At 40.2% G+C, this 19,062-nt stretch overlaps 2 protein-coding genes across 3 annotated transcripts in view; one reads left to right on the top strand and one right to left on the bottom strand.

Annotated features, from left to right (window-relative positions):
- LAMB1 (laminin subunit beta 1) overlaps positions 1–19,062 on the top strand; it is an 87,294-nt gene that overhangs the window by 65,477 nt on the left and 2,755 nt on the right. Inside the window, exons 25-31 of the mRNA XM_001090393.5 lie at positions 5,430–5,799; positions 8,798–8,982; positions 10,429–10,670; positions 13,659–13,862; positions 14,546–14,690; positions 16,406–16,613; positions 16,817–16,958. Of these exons, the coding sequence (XP_001090393.4) occupies positions 5,430–5,799; positions 8,798–8,982; positions 10,429–10,670; positions 13,659–13,862; positions 14,546–14,690; positions 16,406–16,613; positions 16,817–16,958 (1,496 nt within the window). The remainder of the gene's footprint in view (positions 1–5,429; positions 5,800–8,797; positions 8,983–10,428; positions 10,671–13,658; positions 13,863–14,545; positions 14,691–16,405; positions 16,614–16,816; positions 16,959–19,062) is intronic.
- The window catches only part of DLD (dihydrolipoamide dehydrogenase), a 50,323-nt gene continuing 37,091 nt past the window's right edge, over positions 5,831–19,062 (bottom strand). The window contains exon 15 of one of the 2 annotated variants that reach the window (XR_013415495.1): positions 5,831–6,188. The gene's annotated coding sequence lies outside the window, so the exon portion shown is untranslated. Of the gene's footprint in view, positions 6,189–14,190; positions 14,616–19,062 lie in introns of those variants that run through there. The other variant, XR_013415494.1, reaches the window with a different exon arrangement.

Here is a 19,062-nt window from a genome sequence, read left to right as displayed (position 1 = left end):
TCTGTTATGTAAGTCCTGAGATTTGTGCATCAGCCTACATTGGTGAACTTCCAAAGTCATGATTCTGCTCCAGCGCCACCCTTTGAAGGTATCTCTTTCTCCACACACACAGACACACACATACACACACACAGACACACATACATACACACACAGACACATACATACACACACAGACACACATACATACACACACATACACACACACACACATACATACACACATACACACAGACACACAGACACACATACACATACACACACACAGACACACATACATACACACACATACACACACACACACATATACACACACACATACACACACAGACACATACACACACACATACACACAGACACACATACATACACACACATACACACACACATACACACATACACAGACACACAGACACACATACACACACATACACACACACACAGACACACATACATACACACACATACACACATATACACACACACATACACACACAGACACACACATACACAGACACACACACACACACACACACACAGACACACATATACACACACAGACATACACACAGACACACACACAGACACACACAGACACACATACACACACAGACACACAGACACATACACAGACACACACACACACACATACACAGACACATACAGACACACACACACACACACAGACACACACAGACACACACATACACACACAGACACACACACAGACACACACATACACAGACACATACATACACACACAGACACACAGACACACACACACACAGACACAGACACACAGACACACACATACACACACACAGACACACACATACACACACACATACACACGCACACACACATACATACACACGCAGACACACACAGACACACACACACACACAGACACACACACACACACACAGACACACATACACAGACACATACACACACAGACACACACACACACAGACACATACATACACACACAGACACACACATACACACACACACACAGACACACACACAGACACACACAGACACATACACACACACACACATACACAGACACACACACACACACACAGACACACACACACACATACACACGCAGACACACACACACATACACAGACACATACATACACACACATACACACACAGACACACACACAGACACAGACACACACATACACACACACACACAGACACACACACACACACATACACACACAGACACACACACATACACACACAGACACACACACACACATACACACACACATACATACACACACAGACACATACACAGACACACACACATACACAGACACACACATACACACACACACAGACACACACACACAGACACACACATACACATACATACACACATACACACATACATACACACACAGACACACATACACACAGACACACACACACACAGACACACACATACACACACACACAGACACATACACACACACACACATACACACACATACATACACACAGACACACATACACACACACACAGACACACACACAGACACATACATACACACACATACACAGACACACACATACACACACAGACACACACATACACACACAGACACATACACACACAGACACACATACACACACAGACACATACATACACACACATACACACACATACACACACACACATACATACACACACATACACACACAGACACACACACACACACACATACACACACAGACACACACACATACACACACACACACACAGACACACACACATACACACACACACATACACAGACACACACACACAGACACATACACACACACACAGACATACATACACAGACACATACACACACAGACACATACACACAGACACACACATACACAGACACACATACACAGACACACACACATACACACACAGACACACACACATACACACACGCACATGCTCTTTTTCTCTCTTACAGAAGGTGGGCAGAAACAGCTGGGAAAGTAACAGTCAGTGCTCCACAAAACAGGGTCTCATGACTCTAAACATCAGTATCTCCTGGGAACTTAGAAAGAAAAATAATTCTGGGCCCCACCCAGACCTACTAAATCAGAACGGGGGGATGGGAGGAGAGTGGAGAAGCAATCTGGTTTTTAATGAACCTTCCAGGTGATTCTGATACCTACCCAAGTTTGAGAGCTGAGGACCCAGGTGACTCGGGTAACTTTTAGCTTTCTGGAAGATGACTAAATTTTACCAAATGATAATGGAAATCTATTTCTAAAATCTAAACAACATAAACTCTTAAGGTTCTAAGTTCTTTAAGTTATTTGTAAGTTATCTAAGTTCTTCCTAATCTCAGAAATTGATTAATGTAGTGGTTTTCCCAAGCCTTTCTCATTATTTCTCTGGGGTGTCACTGGCATTGACTTCCACTAAGAAAAGATCTCACGGTCAAATGACTTTGGCATACAACTGGATAAAAACAATGTAAAACAAGTTTTTCCTGCAGAACTCTTCTGAGTCTATAATATGCTGACACTTGTTTTTAATCTTCAAGATAAGGATACAGAATTTCTCATAATGGGATACTTTTCTCAAGGAACACCTCATAGAACTGATGGTCTATGGATCACTATTAAAGTTATCCACGGTTTGAGCAGCTTCCTGATTCATTATGAGAATATTCCCCAAACAAGAAAAATGAAACATACCTTATGTGCCTGGAAAGGATCTGTTTTTTGAAAAACATACACCCAAGTTTTACTTTTTAAATCCTAAGGTCTTGGTTTCGAAAACCCCAGGCACTAAGGAAATTACATGTTTTAAAATCCTAAAGGTTGAAGAATTAATATTCTAAACTTCAGATTTTGGAATAATCATGTTTTTTGGCAAATACATATAAACATATGGCCAGAACATATGTTTTTCCCCTTTATCCAATGGAAATATGACCGAGCATCACTCTTAGCAGAAGACTACCAGACACTTGTAGGGACACAAAAAGCGGTAATAAAAATGATTTATTTATTGAATGCTTGCTATAGACCAGATGCTCTTCTAAGCACTTTGTAATTATTTTATCTCGAAAGCCGTCCTGTAGTTATAATCATTACCTCTTCTTACAGATGTGGAAGACGTGACTCAGTTTTCCTAATTACCCACGGTCACATAACAGGTGTGGAGAAGGCAGGATTTACAACCTCAGTCTACAGTTCATGCTCTTAACCACAATGCTGTCCTTCTCAAACCTGCCACTCGAGAGCTTGGAATGTAGGGGGAGAACAAAGGCAATACAAAGATAAACTAGCAATACAAGGCAGGATGTGGTGAGGGCCAAATGAGTGGGCCACAAACACGTCTCTGGGTTGAAAGGATGGTCATGTCATAGCAGATCTCAGGACCCTCAGTATAACTGGCTCTGGGAGATGTTCCGTTAGAAAGTTTTTCAGAGAAAGGCTGGGTGCAGTGGCTCACGCCTGTAATCCCAGCACTTCGGGAGGCCAAGGTGGGCATATCACGAGGTCAAGAGATCGAGACCATCCTGGCCAACATGGTGAAACCCTGTCTCTATTTAAAATACAAAAATTAGCTGGGTGTGGTGGTGCATGCCTGTAGTCCCAGCTACTCAGGAGGTGGAGGCAGGAGAATAGCTTGAACCCGGGAAGTGGAGGTTGGAGTCAGCCGAGATCGTGCCATTGCACTCTAGCCTGGGCAACACAGCAAGACTCTGTTCCCCAAAAAAAGGAAGTTTTTCAGAGCCAAATCACAGCTATTGGCCCAAGATTTTATACAGATATCTGAGAAAAGGCCGCAGGCAGTGGCTCATACCTGTAATCCCAGCACTTTGGGAGGCCGAGGTGGGCAGATCACCTGAGGTCGGGAGTTCCACACCAGCTTAACCAACATGGAGGAACCCCGTCTCTAATTTAAAAAAAAAAACAACAAAAAACAAAATTAGCTGGGTGTGGTGGCGCATGCCTGTAATCCCAGCTACTCGGGAGGCTAAGGCAGGAGAATTGCTTGAACCTGGGAGGTGGAGGTTGCAGTGAGCTGAGATTGTGCCATTGCACTCCAGCCTGGGCAACAAGACCAAAACTCCGTCTCAAAAAAAAAAAAAAAAAAAAAAAAAATCTGAGAAAGCATGAATCTGTTGTGCTTTGCCACACTTGACATTGCACTTCAGGAGGATTATTTTCTGTTATAAAGCTATGTAAGTGTCCTTGCAAGCCTAGACTAAAATAAGGTTAGGGCTTCATTTGGCAAAGACGTCTGGATTCTGATTGCATGATGCTGAAAAAGGAAAAATCGTTTAAGATGTGCCCCTGCCCTTGGAGTCCACAATCCAGTCAGAGAAATAAGATAGTATATTACTTTATGTATTCCTACCTTTTGCCAGAATGGGTGGAAGCCCAGTGATAAGATGTTAGTATAAGGCCTTTTGTTACTTAAACCTTATATAAATACTTTTAAATGTCAGATGTTGACATAAAAAGGATTTGGTCACCTGAAATTTGGGGATCTAAGCCAGGGTTCAAGGGCACAGCCATTGTGCTAAGTAATCTTGGCCACAGCTACTGGCCAAGAACAGATTTTGTCCTGTATGGCATGTGATTTTACCCTATGCCATTTGGCTTTGCATAAGGTGCCAACCCTATTGGGTCTGTGAGAGGCTGAGACTGCACGGCTCCCAAGATCTCTGCTTGTAGTACTGGCAGTGGTCATCACAATGGCAGACACCCCCAAGTTAGATTATACTTAGTTAAAAGCCTTTAAACTGGATACTTAGAATTCCTTTGGGTTTTGTTTTGTTTTGTTTTGATCACGTTTACTGCATTTCATCAAGTATGTTTTGTTGCGAAATAGAGTCAGGTATGTTAGGAGCTGCTCATTTGTGATGTATTCGATGCCAGGTGGCATGTTAGCAGGATGTAACCTGGATTGTTTGTACAGACATGGTATGTAGGGAAATCCTAGTAAGGGGGAGGCAAAGGCAGAACGGAGGTGATGAGTACAGACTCCAGAGTTGCAAAGAACTGAATCAGAGTCCTGGCGTGGCCTTTCCCTTGCAGTGAGACTTGAGGCATGTTACGTAATCTCTCTAATCTCTCAGTTCCCACATCTGGGAAATAGTGATTATCATAACACCTATCCCATGGGGTTATTGTGAGAGTTAAATGGGGTCATTCATGTAAAACATTTCTGTTTAAAGTATTATTACTGCTAAGGGGTTAGCAACCATTGAAGTCACGCATGTGCTACAAGAAGCTGCTACAGTCTCTACCTGAGCTGCTGGTCAGTTGTCATCGATGGTTGGCACCTTCCCATTTTCACAGTGAAATGAGGATTCTAAATGGCACATCTTGTCACTGAGGTTCATGATCAAGTAGATCAGCTAGCATTGCTTCTTCCCTTCTAGCCTGTGACTGTGACCCCAGGGGCATTGAGACGCCACAGTGTGACCAGTCCACGGGCCAGTGTGTCTGCGTGGAGGGTGTTGAGGGTCCACGCTGTGACAAGTGCACGCGAGGGTACTCGGGGGTCTTCCCTGACTGCACACCCTGCCACCAGTGCTTTGCTCTCTGGGACGTGATCATTGCTGAGCTGACCAACAGGACACACAGATTCCTGGAGAAAGCCAAGGCCTTGAAGATCAGTGGTGTGATCGGGCCTTACCGTGAGACTGTGGACTCGGTGGAGAGGAAAGTCAGCGAGATAAAAGACATCCTGGCGCAGAGCCCCGCAGCAGAGCCACTGAAAAACATTGGGAATCTCTTTGAGGAAGCAGAGTAAGTAGTTAATGAGCCAGAGGAATAACTCACAATATTTTTTCAGCTTTATGAATAAACAGCAAAGATTTCCTGGCATGGTGCTTCCATCAGGAGGTTTGGTTAGTCCTGTGGGTGAAAACAGATTCTGAGCCATTTATTTTCCAGCAGTCTTGACTGGGCATTTGGGTGAGTGAATGTTGGCACATCCATGGGGACCAGCCTTCTGGAGGCTGCAGTACAGAACATGCAAGCATTATACTCAGTGCTCCTCCTTGCAAATCATGTTCTAAGTCAGTAAAATGGGAGGCATGCTGGATTTAGAAGACAAAGATCCATAACTGAGTCTTGGCTCTGATGCTAGGCTTGTGAACTTGGTTGACTCAGTTCCTGAGCCTGTATTTTCTCTCCTGTGGAGAAGGGGTAGGATAATACATGCCATTACCTTATGCAGTAATGAAAGGATTGATATATAAAATGACAACAGGATTGCAAAAATCTATAAATTGTTAAGTATTGCTACTATGGGGGAAATTCCATTACCTCAAGTAAGACTCCTTACTTCAAGTTTTTTCTGCTTCTCTGCCATTAGTCCACCAGACCAGTGCTTCATTCATCTAGTTATAACAGCCGCTCTACACTGAAAGTCCTCATCCCACCTCTTCTCTGGGTAATTTTCCCTCTGATTGGACAGTGTTTGTTAGTGGAAGCCTAAAGAATTGAGCTGAGTGATGCTGAACTTCTCAAGGATCATTTTTCCACCCTTTCTCCCAGCCTCCCCTCTCTTGCCCCTAAACATCCCAATTCCTTTTGCCAAATTATTTTTTGCCAAAAAGGAACCCCCAAAACAGCACAATAAAACCTAAGTGCTAAAGGACAAAAACAGGAAAGGGTATGAGGCATCTGTGCTTCCCTAGATGCTATGGTTTCACTGCAGACTCACCATCTAGGCCTGAGGGGACCACTTCATAGTTAAATCCTGCACACTGAGGTGTTTATATTACAAAATGACAGTAACATTTTGTGTGTGTGATGAGACTTTAATCAGCATCTCTAAGAAGCCAGAGGGACTTTTCATCTCATACCATACATGAGTAGCAGAAGACAGCAACTTGAAGGAAGTCCTTCCTAGACCTAGATTTAAAGTAATTGGACCTTGATGTCAAGCCTCGGGTTTTATGCCCAAGACCATGTGGCTGGCCAGAGTGTTAGGAAATGTCTGATGCAGGGCGACAATGCATTTAATGAGGCATTTTACCTCACTGAAAAGACTAAGCCTCCTAATGTGCAGAGATCACAGTTTTGGCAGGCCGTGGTCCGAATGCAAGCCCATTTAGGAAATGATTCTTGGCCTGGGTCTTACGCACCTCTGGGAGGAAGAAAAAATCTGGTGTCCTTTGAGAGCCTGCCAGAAGAGAGATTACATTCCCAAAACAGCTCTGTTTCTACCCTCACTATTCATTTAACTAGACAGATTGTAATAATCACAGGGAAACTAGTTCCATTACTCTTTTTTCAACATACTATCCAACGATACATGTTTTAGGAACCAAAGTGGCCTTATTTTAAAACATGTTAGATTTGCTTGTTTTAAAAAATTGTATCATTTTATGAGAACTGAGAAGAAATGAAAGCCTTCTGTGAGTCAAATAATAAAAGCAAAGCACTGAAAAAAGAAACTATGTACATTATCCTCAGGGAAAAGGCATTGAAATGTAATTTAATCTACCATTTCAAACGATCCCTTTAATTACTTTTTGAGTTGGGTTATGGTTTTATCTCAGCCTTACATGTCATTTTTCTAATGGCTCCCAACCTTTCAGCATCTTTACATTTTCCTGGTTTTTTATACTATTATATCCCCAAGAAGACAATTATATTCAATTAGGTGAACCAATAATACCCAGAGGTAAAGTCTGCTCAAATATTACTTTATTTACGATACACAAACAACCCCACCCACACCCACCTGGAGCACACTCCCACATGCACACACATGCCCACATACACACTATGTACACAGTAATATACAAATAGATGTCAAAAGTACGGCCTTGTAGGTTTGAAAGTACAGAACAAAATGCAGTTTAGATTCCAAATTAAATACCGTGAAAGCTAAATGTTCTTTTTTTTTTTTGAGATGGAGTCTCGCTCTGTCGCCCAGGCTGGAGTGCAGTGGTCGGATCTCAGCTCACTGCAAGCTCCGCCTCCCGGGTTTACGCCATTCTCCTGCCTCAGCCTCCCGAGTGGCTGGGACTACAGGCGCCCGCCACCTCGCCCGGCTAGTTTTTTGTATTTTTTAGTAGAGACGGGGTTTCACCGTGTTAGCCAGGATGGTATCAATCTCCTGACCTCGTGATCCACCCGTCTCGGCCTCCCAAAGTGCTGGGATTACAGGCTTGAGCCACCGCGCCCGGCCAGCTAAATGTTCTTATTTCATTCTTGGTAGATGCTATCTTCTTTTAAAAAATAAAAAGGCTGTTGGTAGAAGGAGGAGGCTCCTCTGATGGAAGAGAGGAGTGTATGAAAGCTGATACAGCTGGCTCCTGTTGTCTTTGTGGTGGGTTATAGGGCTTCCTCTCTGCATGTTCCCTCTTGAAGGAGACAGGCTTAGGGAAGAATGTTTTGGGCTGGTGGCTGGGAGGCCTAACTGTATACCAGAGTCATTTATGTCTTGAGTTTTTACGACTGTAAGGGCTTGAAGCTGCCTGCGAATGGAGCCGCAACTCCATACTCTGACCTGTGCTCATGTTACAGCGGAAATTTGGAATCCCTTAAATGGCTTGTCTGCCACAACTCAGCTGAGTGGTATTTCTGTGTTTCTTAAGTCTGAACAAAGAAAAATTGTCAGATTTAATACAATCTTTTATAAGGAAAATAAAACTAGCACTTAGAAAGAGATGAAATGTTACAAATTACTGAATTGATTTGAAATTAGTAATGGATACAGTACTAGTAGAAAATATGAAATGTAAAAGTCCTCCCTTGGGTTTATGTAAGCTTAACTTTCTCTTTACAGGAAACTGATTAAAGATGTTACAGAAATGATGGCTCAAGTAGAAGTGAAATTATCTGACACAACTTCCCAAAGCAACAGCACAGCCAAAGAACTGGATTCTCTACAGACAGAAGCGGAAAGCCTAGACAACACTGTGAAAGAACTTGCTGAACAACTGGAATTTATCAAAAACTCAGATATTCGGGGTGAGCATTTTTTGGTGCAAATACTCAGTCCCAGACGATGAATTTAACAATATGTCTAACCTTTTAATATTGCAATTTTGGAAAAAAAAATTGTTTTCTAATAAATTTTAAAACTTTGCTCATCCAGTTTCTGGCACAAATGAGGATCAAAGTCCCCATTTTACAAATGTGGGACTTGGGCACAGAGAATCTAAGGGACACAGCAAAGGTCTCACAGAGTGAATGGCAATAGTTGTATCAGAATGGTATCCATTTCCTGATTTTTTTTTTCCCTCCAGTTAGTAGTTTAATCCCCTGGCCTTTTCTTGGAAGGGGGTTCTTTTAATACTTAAGGTATTAATACTTCTGCAAATCCTTTCACATTCAAGAATGCTGCTTGGTCAGAAAAAATTTTTTGCAAATCATTATTTATATCTTAGACCATATAGGATCCTCAGCAAAAAGTGAAAGAATGTAGAAATATGTTACATCATACTATCCAACTACCCATACTGTTTTATGCATGATTGCTTTTGGACTAAAGCTAAAACACATCATGCTGTTATATATAATACCGTCATCCCTTGGGATCCATGAGGATTGGTTCCAGGACCCACTGCGGAAATCAAAATCCACAGATGGTCAAGTCCGTTATATAAAATGGCATAGTATTTGCATATAACCCATGCATATCCTCCTATATACTTTTCTTTCTTTTTCTCTCTCTCTCTCTCTCTTTCTTTCTTTCTTTAAGAAATGGGCTCTTGCTATGCTGCTCAGGCTGATCTTGAACTCCTGGACTCAAGTGATCCTCCCGTCTCAGACTTCTGAATAGCTGAGATTATAGAGGTGAACCACCATACCCAGCTTTACTTTTTTTTTTCCCTCCAGTATACTTTAAAATAATCTCTAGATTACTTACAATACCTAATAGAATATAAATGCTATGTAAATAGTTGTTATACGTTATTGTTTAGGAAATAATGGCAAGAAAAAGTCTACACATTCAGTACAGGTACAACCATTTTTTCCAAATGCTTTCTATCCACAGTTGGTTGAATCCACATTATGTGGAATCTACAAATATGGAGGGCTACTATATTAGTCATTAGAGTGGATCTGAATAAAAGATTGAGAAAAGTCATCTGGTCATATAATCTTCAGGCTGCCTGACACCAGCTATTTATAAAGAACTGGATGTTTGCTTGTGAATGGAAACAAGATTGCATGATTTTCTTAATTTTTCATTTTTCACCCAGATGTTTGCCATACTCCAGAGCTGGAGTAGGTGCTAATGGGACAAAACATATTCATTGCTCCTGAAAACTGTATTTCATAAATATTTTTTCTTGAATTTTAAAACCTTACAGTAAATGTAGGACCTGAAGACATCAAATATAGACACTGCTTGGGGAGGAAGCCTAGTATGATGAGGTTAACTGGGGGCAATTTCATTTCCTACCGTAGGTGCCTTGGATAGCATTACCAAGTATTTCCAGATGTCTCTCGAGGCAGAGGAGAGGGTGAATGCCTCCACCGCAGAACCCAACAGTACTGTGGAACAGTCAGCCCTCATGAGAGACAGAGTAGAAGATGTGATGATGGAGCGAGAATCCCAGTTCAAGGAAAAACAAGAGGAGCAGGCTCGCCTCCTTGATGAACTGGCAGGCAAGCTGCAAAGCCTAGACCTTTCAGCCGCTGCCGAAATGGTAAGGTTTGGGGGTGTGGCCTTACTGCTATGGTGCTGAGAAAAAAAAAAACACTATCCTTTGTCTTTATTATAATAGTTTGCAAATGAATCAGCAGGAGTAAAACTCCTAGGCTGAGGTCTCTGGATCCTGGAATGGGCTATCTGTAACCAAGAAAGATTAAAAACAGCAGCATATGGTTTTCCAGCCCTCCCCTCTTCTGTTTCTCTGGTCCTCAACTAAAGAATGAATCGTGACTGGTCTCCCATTCTGTTTTAGCTACTCAGTGACATCGCACTGAAACTTGATCCTTTTTACACTGTGAACATTTCTTTAATTTTTTTTTTTCCTAAGTAGAGATAGGGTCTCACGACATTGCTCAGGTTAGTCTTGAACTCCTGGTCTCCAGCAATCCTTCTCCCACCTCAGCCTCCCAAAGTGCTGGGATTACAGGCTAACACCCCTGCCCACCCCCACCCCCCCTCCTTTTTTTTTTAAGAGATGGATTCTCGCTATGTTGCCCAGGCTGACCTCAAACTCCTAGGCTGAAGCAATCCTCCCACCTCACCCTCCTGAGAAGCTGTGATGACAGGCATGTGTCACCATACCCAGCTTGGACACTCCTTTTTTAGTTTGTTCTGATTTGAAATATAAAACCCATCTCAGTGTAGGAAATCAGAATCATTCTAGAAGGGGCTTCCGTTAAAAATTAAAGGGAGCAAAAGAATTTTTTCAAGGGTATTAGCTATTATGTTCCTTTGTTCCAGTAACTTTACCTGGTGAAGATTAACCCTGAAACCAGCCTAGAAAGTAGATTCATTTCCCAGAAAGTTTTAAAAAGTAACTCTGGAGCCAAATGAAATTGAGTTGTGAGTTTAATGAAAATCAGGCAGAAGGCCCCAAAAAAGCCTAACTGAGCCTGTTTCTTCCTCTTCCTTCCTGTTTTTTCAAGGAAGGATACCTATCTGAGATAATTTGGAGGGTATTTTTTATAGATAAAGGTTTGTGTTCTCTTAGCCCAGAGACACAGAGAAAGTTAAAGATGGAAGGTACATAGGCACAGAAGAGTTCAAACTTCATTACAGCTTTGTCTTAGTGATGGTTCCTCCCTCCTCTCATCCTCACTTTCTCTGAAATAGACAGTATTAGTCACAATATAAGACAGTGTTTATTGATGCCTGCTAGGTTTCATACTCATTATCTTCTGAAACTTTATAGCAAACAGGGAGCAAATAATCTGTCATTTATTAAATGGAAAAATAAAAGATGAAGAAAAAAGAAAAATGAAGGCCTAGAGCAATGTGTAAATTGCAGCTAACAGGAGACAAAGTTATTAAGCATAAAATGCCAGTTCTCTCAATCTTTCCTTGCAGCATTGATTCCTTTAAAAACAAAAAATCAGTCATCACAAACAAGTTCTCTGTGACCTACAAGAAGCAGCTAAGCATGCTAAAGGATTTTTGTCTTGAACTGGAGGCATCTCCGTGGGCAACAGGGAGGTGCATGGGCGGTGGGTGGGGTTCGGAGTTCCTCTGGCCTTTCAAATGCGTGCCCTTCCCTATGCTTGCTTTTCCACCTGGTAAACTACCTAGGGATTAGCAGCTTCTTCAGGTCTCTTACTGTGTTTTTGTCTTTGTTAATGATCCTGTGAGAATTCTTTCTCTAAGTTCTTTACTGCCATTTCCTTGTGTCGAGAGACTTTTGTCCTTTTGTTTTTCAGGTACTTCTAGTTCTGTATCTTTGTGGATATTTAGCTAGAGCCATGCTGGTTTCCCACCCCCATCCCCCATGTCTGCCCCGTCTGTTGAAACAAAACAGATCTTCTACGTGTGCTGTCAGATGGTTTTTAAAAAGAAACACTTCTGTTCTTAAGACTCATGTTCTATAGCATGCAGAATACACTTTATGTTCTGAAGCTTTTTGTGTTTTTGTAAGCCAGATAAATGATTTTAGTTGTAATTTGAGATATAATGGGATTATAATTATCTCAAAATTATTAGGCTAAAGAGTTGATTGTATTTATTTAAAAACTGCTTTTTTGTACTTTTTTAAAACAATATTTTCCTTGTCTTGTTTGGGAATATTCTGTTAACTGCTTTTCACTGCAGTAAATCTTTGGCTTCTTTTCAGTATGAGCATTTCCACAAAACAGCTCTAAATGCAATTTTCTTCCTGCTCAGCCTTTTCTATCATATAGCGCACTTGTATTATAATTTATCACTTTGCATTTGTATGCCATGACCAAGTGGTGAGCTTTGAGAGGTTCTGGTAGGTAAGAAAGGAGGACTCTATGCATGTGTGATGGCTGTGGGGGGTGGTAATTTGGAAACGCTTCATCTACCTTTGTTCCTTTGTACTGTTTTCTTTAACATGTGGAATGTTTTCCCACTTCCCCTGCTCAAATCCCACCAGCCAACAAATCCTCCTTCAGCTACAACTACAGCATTCCTCTGCAGTCTCTCCTTTGTCTACTTTCTTTCAATAATGACTGCATCTGACCTATTCTTGGCTATTTTATGTGGAATGATCCAGTCCTAACAAGATGGGAAGTTACTAAAAGGCTAGGTAATAGGTCTTTTATGTCACCATATTTACCGGAGGAGTTAACATGATGCTGGTGCTGGCCCCAGAGATGGTTCACAATGGCTTTTTCTTTTAATCTAACTGGTTAGAAAAAAAGGAAGGCATTCCTTGGCCCTTGCATTGGCAGAATTCAACTTGATATAGCAGATGTCTGCATCCTGGGCAGAGCTCATATAGTATTTTAACTCATTTGGGCAGAAGATACTGATGAGTTGTAAACTTCTATTGTTTCCTTGGAAACAAGCAGGTTAGTTTATTCCTAAACTCTTTGCTCCCCTCTCCATTCTGTCTCCCAAACACTGTTTTCAAGCACCCTTACTGAGAACCACCTACACATTCTCTGGGGCCACCCAGGCCCTGCACAGCTGTTTTGCTGCAGCAGATTCACTATCTGAAATATTGTGCCTGATCCTTGGCTTGTTGCAGACCTGTGGAACACCCCCAGGGGCCTCCTGTTCCGAGACTGAATGTGGCGGGCCAAACTGCAGAACTGATGAAGGAGAGAAGAAGTGTGGGGGGCCTGGCTGTGGTGGTCTGGTTACTGTTGCACACAACGCCTGGCAGAAAGCCATGGACTTGGACCAAGATGTCCTGAGTGCCCTGTCTGAAGTGGAACAGCTCTCCAAGATGGTAATTTAGTGGACGTCCTCAGTTTTTGTCATGTATGTTTGCTTTCAGCTGTGGACTAGAGGATGTGAAAGGGAGAAATCAATTCTAAATGCTAACTGAAATGAAAAGGGCATATCATAATCAAATATGAAAGTTCATGTTTCTGTGAGGTCAGAGAAAGAGATGAGGAGATTTTCTTTACAGATAAAGAATTTGCTTTTTCCTTACTCAGAGGAGAATAACACATGCTTTAGTGCAAGATGTTTAAATCTTATACTGGATAATTTGAGATAGCCATCTTACCTATCTGACTCCAGGGTTATAAATACATCCAGCTGTACGACAAAAATTCTATACTAAGCAACTGAGCATTTATTCTTCTAAAGTGACACACAAACTTAAGTATTTATGTGGGTACCTGAGAACAAGACTCAGGACTATTTTATAGGCCAGGAGTTAAAAACAACTTGAAAAATTTTAAATGCTAGTTGTATTTATATAAGAACACTGTTTAGGAATCTCTATACTGAATACTTGCAGTCTGTAACAACACAATACTTTGTTGAATGGGAGAAAGTTGTTTCCCAGACACATGATTCCAAGTAACATAGTTTTTCAACATCATTTCTGGGCCATTTCCAATATTCTGGTCTCCTTCAGAAAGAATGAAAGTCTTCCATGGGTAATTTATTCTTCATATTTAGGTCTCTGAAGCAAAACTGAGGGCAGATGAGGCAAAACAGAGTGCTGAAGACATTCTGTTGAAGACAAATGCTACCAAAGAAAAAATGGACAAGAGCAATGAGGATCTGAGAAATCTAATCAAGCAAATCAGAAACTTTTTGACCCGTAAGAAATTTTTTCATTTTACTTTTAGACATTTGTTTCTGTGTGATTCTGTTTACATTTTAGATAAAATCAATTTCTGTCAGTGTACTGACATTTCCAAATAAGAAAAATGTCCATGTATTAAATGTTTCCACTTCTTAAACTTATATATGTGTATCAAATAACTTTCTCCAATGTTATGCAGATACAGACACACCTGATGGGATACTCAGCCAATTAAAAGTCAAATATTTACAGTGAAAATTGAATTTGGAATTTGTTAGAGATTATGTATAGTAATCTCTAACCTTAAAGAAGTAGAGTTTGTTATTTTGGCATTGCCCCCAAAGCTTTGTAATTCTATTATTTACAGGATATTATACCTATAGTTAGTTAAGAGTGTTGCTAGTTACAGTTCAAGCGTTACCAGTAAAGATGGTTTTGGCTACAAATTACAGAAAACTCAAGTGAAAGGGACTTAATCAAAAAGGATGTTTATTATCTCCCATCTTAATAAGATATCCAGTAGCAAGATAGCTTCTTGGGTCTGCGACCCACATACTTTTCATCTTTCTCCTCTACCATCTTAAGCATATCGGCTTTGCCTCTAGCTCCTCATGGTTACAAGGTAGCTGCCAAAGTTCCAGACATCATATAAAGATAAACAATAATAATGGAAGAAAAGACCACCTATTTCTTGTATCTTTTTAAAAAGGAGGAAGTCTTCCCTAAAAGCCTTTAAGCAGTCATCCTTATAAACCTCACTGGCCAGAAATAAGTCACATGCCAATGCATAAATGTCACTGGAAAATGGAAATGTGATTACAGTAATTGGCAACTAATAAAGACTTAATGCTGGGTTGATAATTTTACCTTAGAGGCAGGTGCCTGAAGAAAATCAGTATTCTGTTAGCAAGAAAAAAGACATGGCTAATAAGAAGTCAACAGTATTTGCTAAGGATATTTTGGTAATATTCCATGGAAGCCATCATTCGAGTACATATTTTATTTGAATAAATCCTCTAGGGTCCATTTTTATGTTCAGTAGTTTAAAACATAAAGCTCGAAAGTAAATGAGGATCTGACATATTTGAAGCTTAACTTCATAAACTTTTTTTTTCACCATTTTCCACATTTCACATTTGAAACTCCTTGGCTTCATTGACAACCCACTATCCCAGTTCTCTTCCGTCTATAATTTTCTCCCTTTCTATAATTTCCTGAATCTAGATAATTTGTAAGAAATATCGAATCTCTATATCTGCATTCACAAGTTTCTGAGCTATTTGTCCACCCTCAATTAAAAGATATCATTGCCTTTAAGTCCCAGCTTTAAGCCCTGGCCCTCTATGGTTTTCCACAATCTTCAGATTCACTCTGCTAGACTTTCCCGTAACATGCTCTGCCCTTCCTGTCTCCCCACCTAGAACTATCCTTTCTTCTTTCAAATTCTATTAGCCCTTAAAATCTAATCAGCTCCTCATCTTCCACGAAGGTTTCCCTCACTACCCAGCCTAAAACAAATTCTAGTAGTACTCAATTGTCTGCAGTTACTTTTTTGTGTGTGTAGGTCTCATCTTCCCCCAAAACCCCAGACAGATTATAAACTCTTAAACAGAAAGTTAGTGTCTCTTGGTAACCCCACCGTGCTAGTCCATAGATGACCAGTAAGTGGTTGAATGAATGAACCATCTATTCTTTTCACCTCTTTTTGGGGACATCTTTGCTTTTCACAGAGGATAGTGCTGATTTGGACAGCATTGAAGCAGTTGCTAATGAAGTACTGAAAATGGAAATGCCTAGCACCCCACAGCAATTACAGAACTTGACAGAAGATATACGTGAACGAGTTGAAAGCCTTTCTCAAGTAGAGGTTATTCTACAGCAGAGTGCTGCTGACATTGCCAGAGCTGAGATGTTGTTAGAAGAAGCTAAAAAAGCAAGGTATCTAAAGACATGGCATCTAAGGGGCTTATTTTGTGTATCTATCATGGAATAAAAAGTATCTCTTTAACCAGTGAAACTTCTAAGAAGGACCTATGCGAGTCTCTCTGGGTCATTTCAGGAAGGCTATTCTTTAAAGAAAAGAACACTGAGAGGACTTTTTTCAAGTTCAACAACAATATACTGTCTCATTATTTTACCAGCAAAAGTGCAACAGATGTTAAAGTCACTGCAGATATGGTAAAGGAAGCTCTGGAAGAAGCAGAAAAGGCCCAGGTCGCAGCAGAGAAGGCAATTCAACAAGCAGATGAAGACATTCAAGGAACCCAGAACCTGCTAACTTCGGTAAGCATACACAATCATTACATGTATGGGAAAACAGCTACATACACACTTTTACCAGAAAAGTACATTTGTTATCTATGAACAAAAATTCTTACAACTCAACATTAAAGGATTCCTTTAATTGTAATAAATCTGAACTACTCCGTTAGCATGGATGCTAAAAATAAGTGGAGATAGGTTTTCATTTGAGCTGAGATCACACCACTACACTCCAGTCGGGGCAACAGAGACTCTGTCTCAAAAAAATAAAAACACTCCTATTCATTGAGGAAACAGCATGTACTCTGTTCAGTAGTATGAAGTATAATAGTTTTAGAAAACTGTCCTGATGTTATAAAGCAACTTATATGGTTAAAGCCAATGTCTCAAGATTTTGGTGATCAAACATTTTACTATATAGCAGTTTTAGAAACTACTGGAGAACAGTGAGTCTGCTTTCAATACCCAATTCTAGAGGAACCTAATAGAGTGCTTATAGCTAAACAATCTATATCTATTCTATTCAGAATGCATGGAAAACTTAATTTTTTTTTATAAGGAATACTTTTTCATAGGGATCTAGCACTTTGCTCTAAAAATCCTCTATCTCTTAAAAGAAGTAATGCAAACATAATTCCATTAAATTCTTTTGTTTCTCAAAAAGTTAATTTTTTCCTTCCAACTTTACGAGTTTTTAAAAAATGAAGAAAACTGATGAGTTATCTAATCCGTATACATGTTCTCAGAATATACTTTGAAATTAAATGCTCCCATACCCAGCACTGTCAGCCTTCTCAGACCAATCCTCCATGTGTTTAAAACCTGGGAAGATGAATTTTCAACATGCTTTTCTTACCATTAGTTGGTAAAAACCTGTCTTCCCCTATTGTATTGCTGTCAGTTAAATAAAGGTCAATAATTCTGCCCATTTTCCTCCTTAAATTTTGAGTATCAATAAGGCTTTTTCTTCAGGCTATTGGTTCAAGTTTAGAAAAATTATGTTTTCCCACCAGACTTATAAATATTTTGATGTTTTCGATCTCTAGGTTTTTCCACTTTCTCAGTTTGCCGTTAATATTTTAGTGAATATTATGTCAGTGACTACAGAAATTATTGTTTTGAAAGCCAGGTGCAGTGGTGTGTGCCTGTAGTCCCAGCCACTTGGAAGGCAGAGGTGAGAGGATCACTTAAGGCCATGAGTTTGAGACTATAGTGCACTATGATCATGCCTGTAAACAAACAGTCACTGCACTCCAGCCTGGGAAGTAGAGCAAGACCTTGTTTCTTGAAAAAAAAAAACTGCTCTGAAAAGCAAATTAGAAAATATTGAATTATAGGTGAGATATGTGGCTTGATGATGCAAGTTAATAACTGGGGTTCTGTTTTTCAGGGGCCCTGGAGGGCAGGAAGTGTTTTAGGTTTGTAACAATAAGAAACAGAGAACCTCTAACTGAACTATGTTCATGAAAGCTTATCAGAAGCAATTCACTCAAAGAATGTTATTCTAATTAAAGGGTCCTTAGGTTTGAAATATTTACAAATTTTAGCCTATGTCTATACTGATCCCATTAACTTCATTATGACAGTATTGTTATTCAGTTAATTCTATGTAATTAGACCCATCCTTGAATATCATTTTAAAGAAAAATTGAGTGCTCAGTGAAATTGATTCTTTTGTCGTGGGCTCACCTGCTTACTTTGGCTAGCTTTTAAAAGTCAATGTTTATTGATTCTACTTTGAAAGGAGATCAGATGTGGATCCTCACCAGTTGCCCAAATTTTTTTTTTCCCTAAATAACTGAGTATTTAGAGTTTACAGCTGTAATGTCCCCAGACCATACATCTTCTCACAATTCTATAGAAATTCAAAGAACATCCCTAGTCTCCATTTCTTCAGTAATTAGCTGAAATCTCCACTACTAGAGTTTAAGATTTATTTTCCCACTCACAGTAAGCTGGAAATTTATATATGGAAACCCCTCTTCGCACAGCTGCTTATTTGTGAATGTTCTTTAGCCAAAGTCTGCAGTTGTCCTTAAAATGCTTTCTCAACACATCATGCTCCTTGGGGGGGTGGGTTTCTTTTTTTTTACTGTCAGAAAAAACTTTCCATCCATCTCAGATC

Source organism: Macaca mulatta, chromosome 3 (assembly GCF_049350105.2).
Source record: "Macaca mulatta isolate MMU2019108-1 chromosome 3, T2T-MMU8v2.0, whole genome shotgun sequence".
Taxonomy (NCBI): Eukaryota; Metazoa; Chordata; class Mammalia; order Primates; family Cercopithecidae; genus Macaca; species Macaca mulatta.
This window is presented reverse-complemented; position numbering and strand designations above follow the sequence as displayed.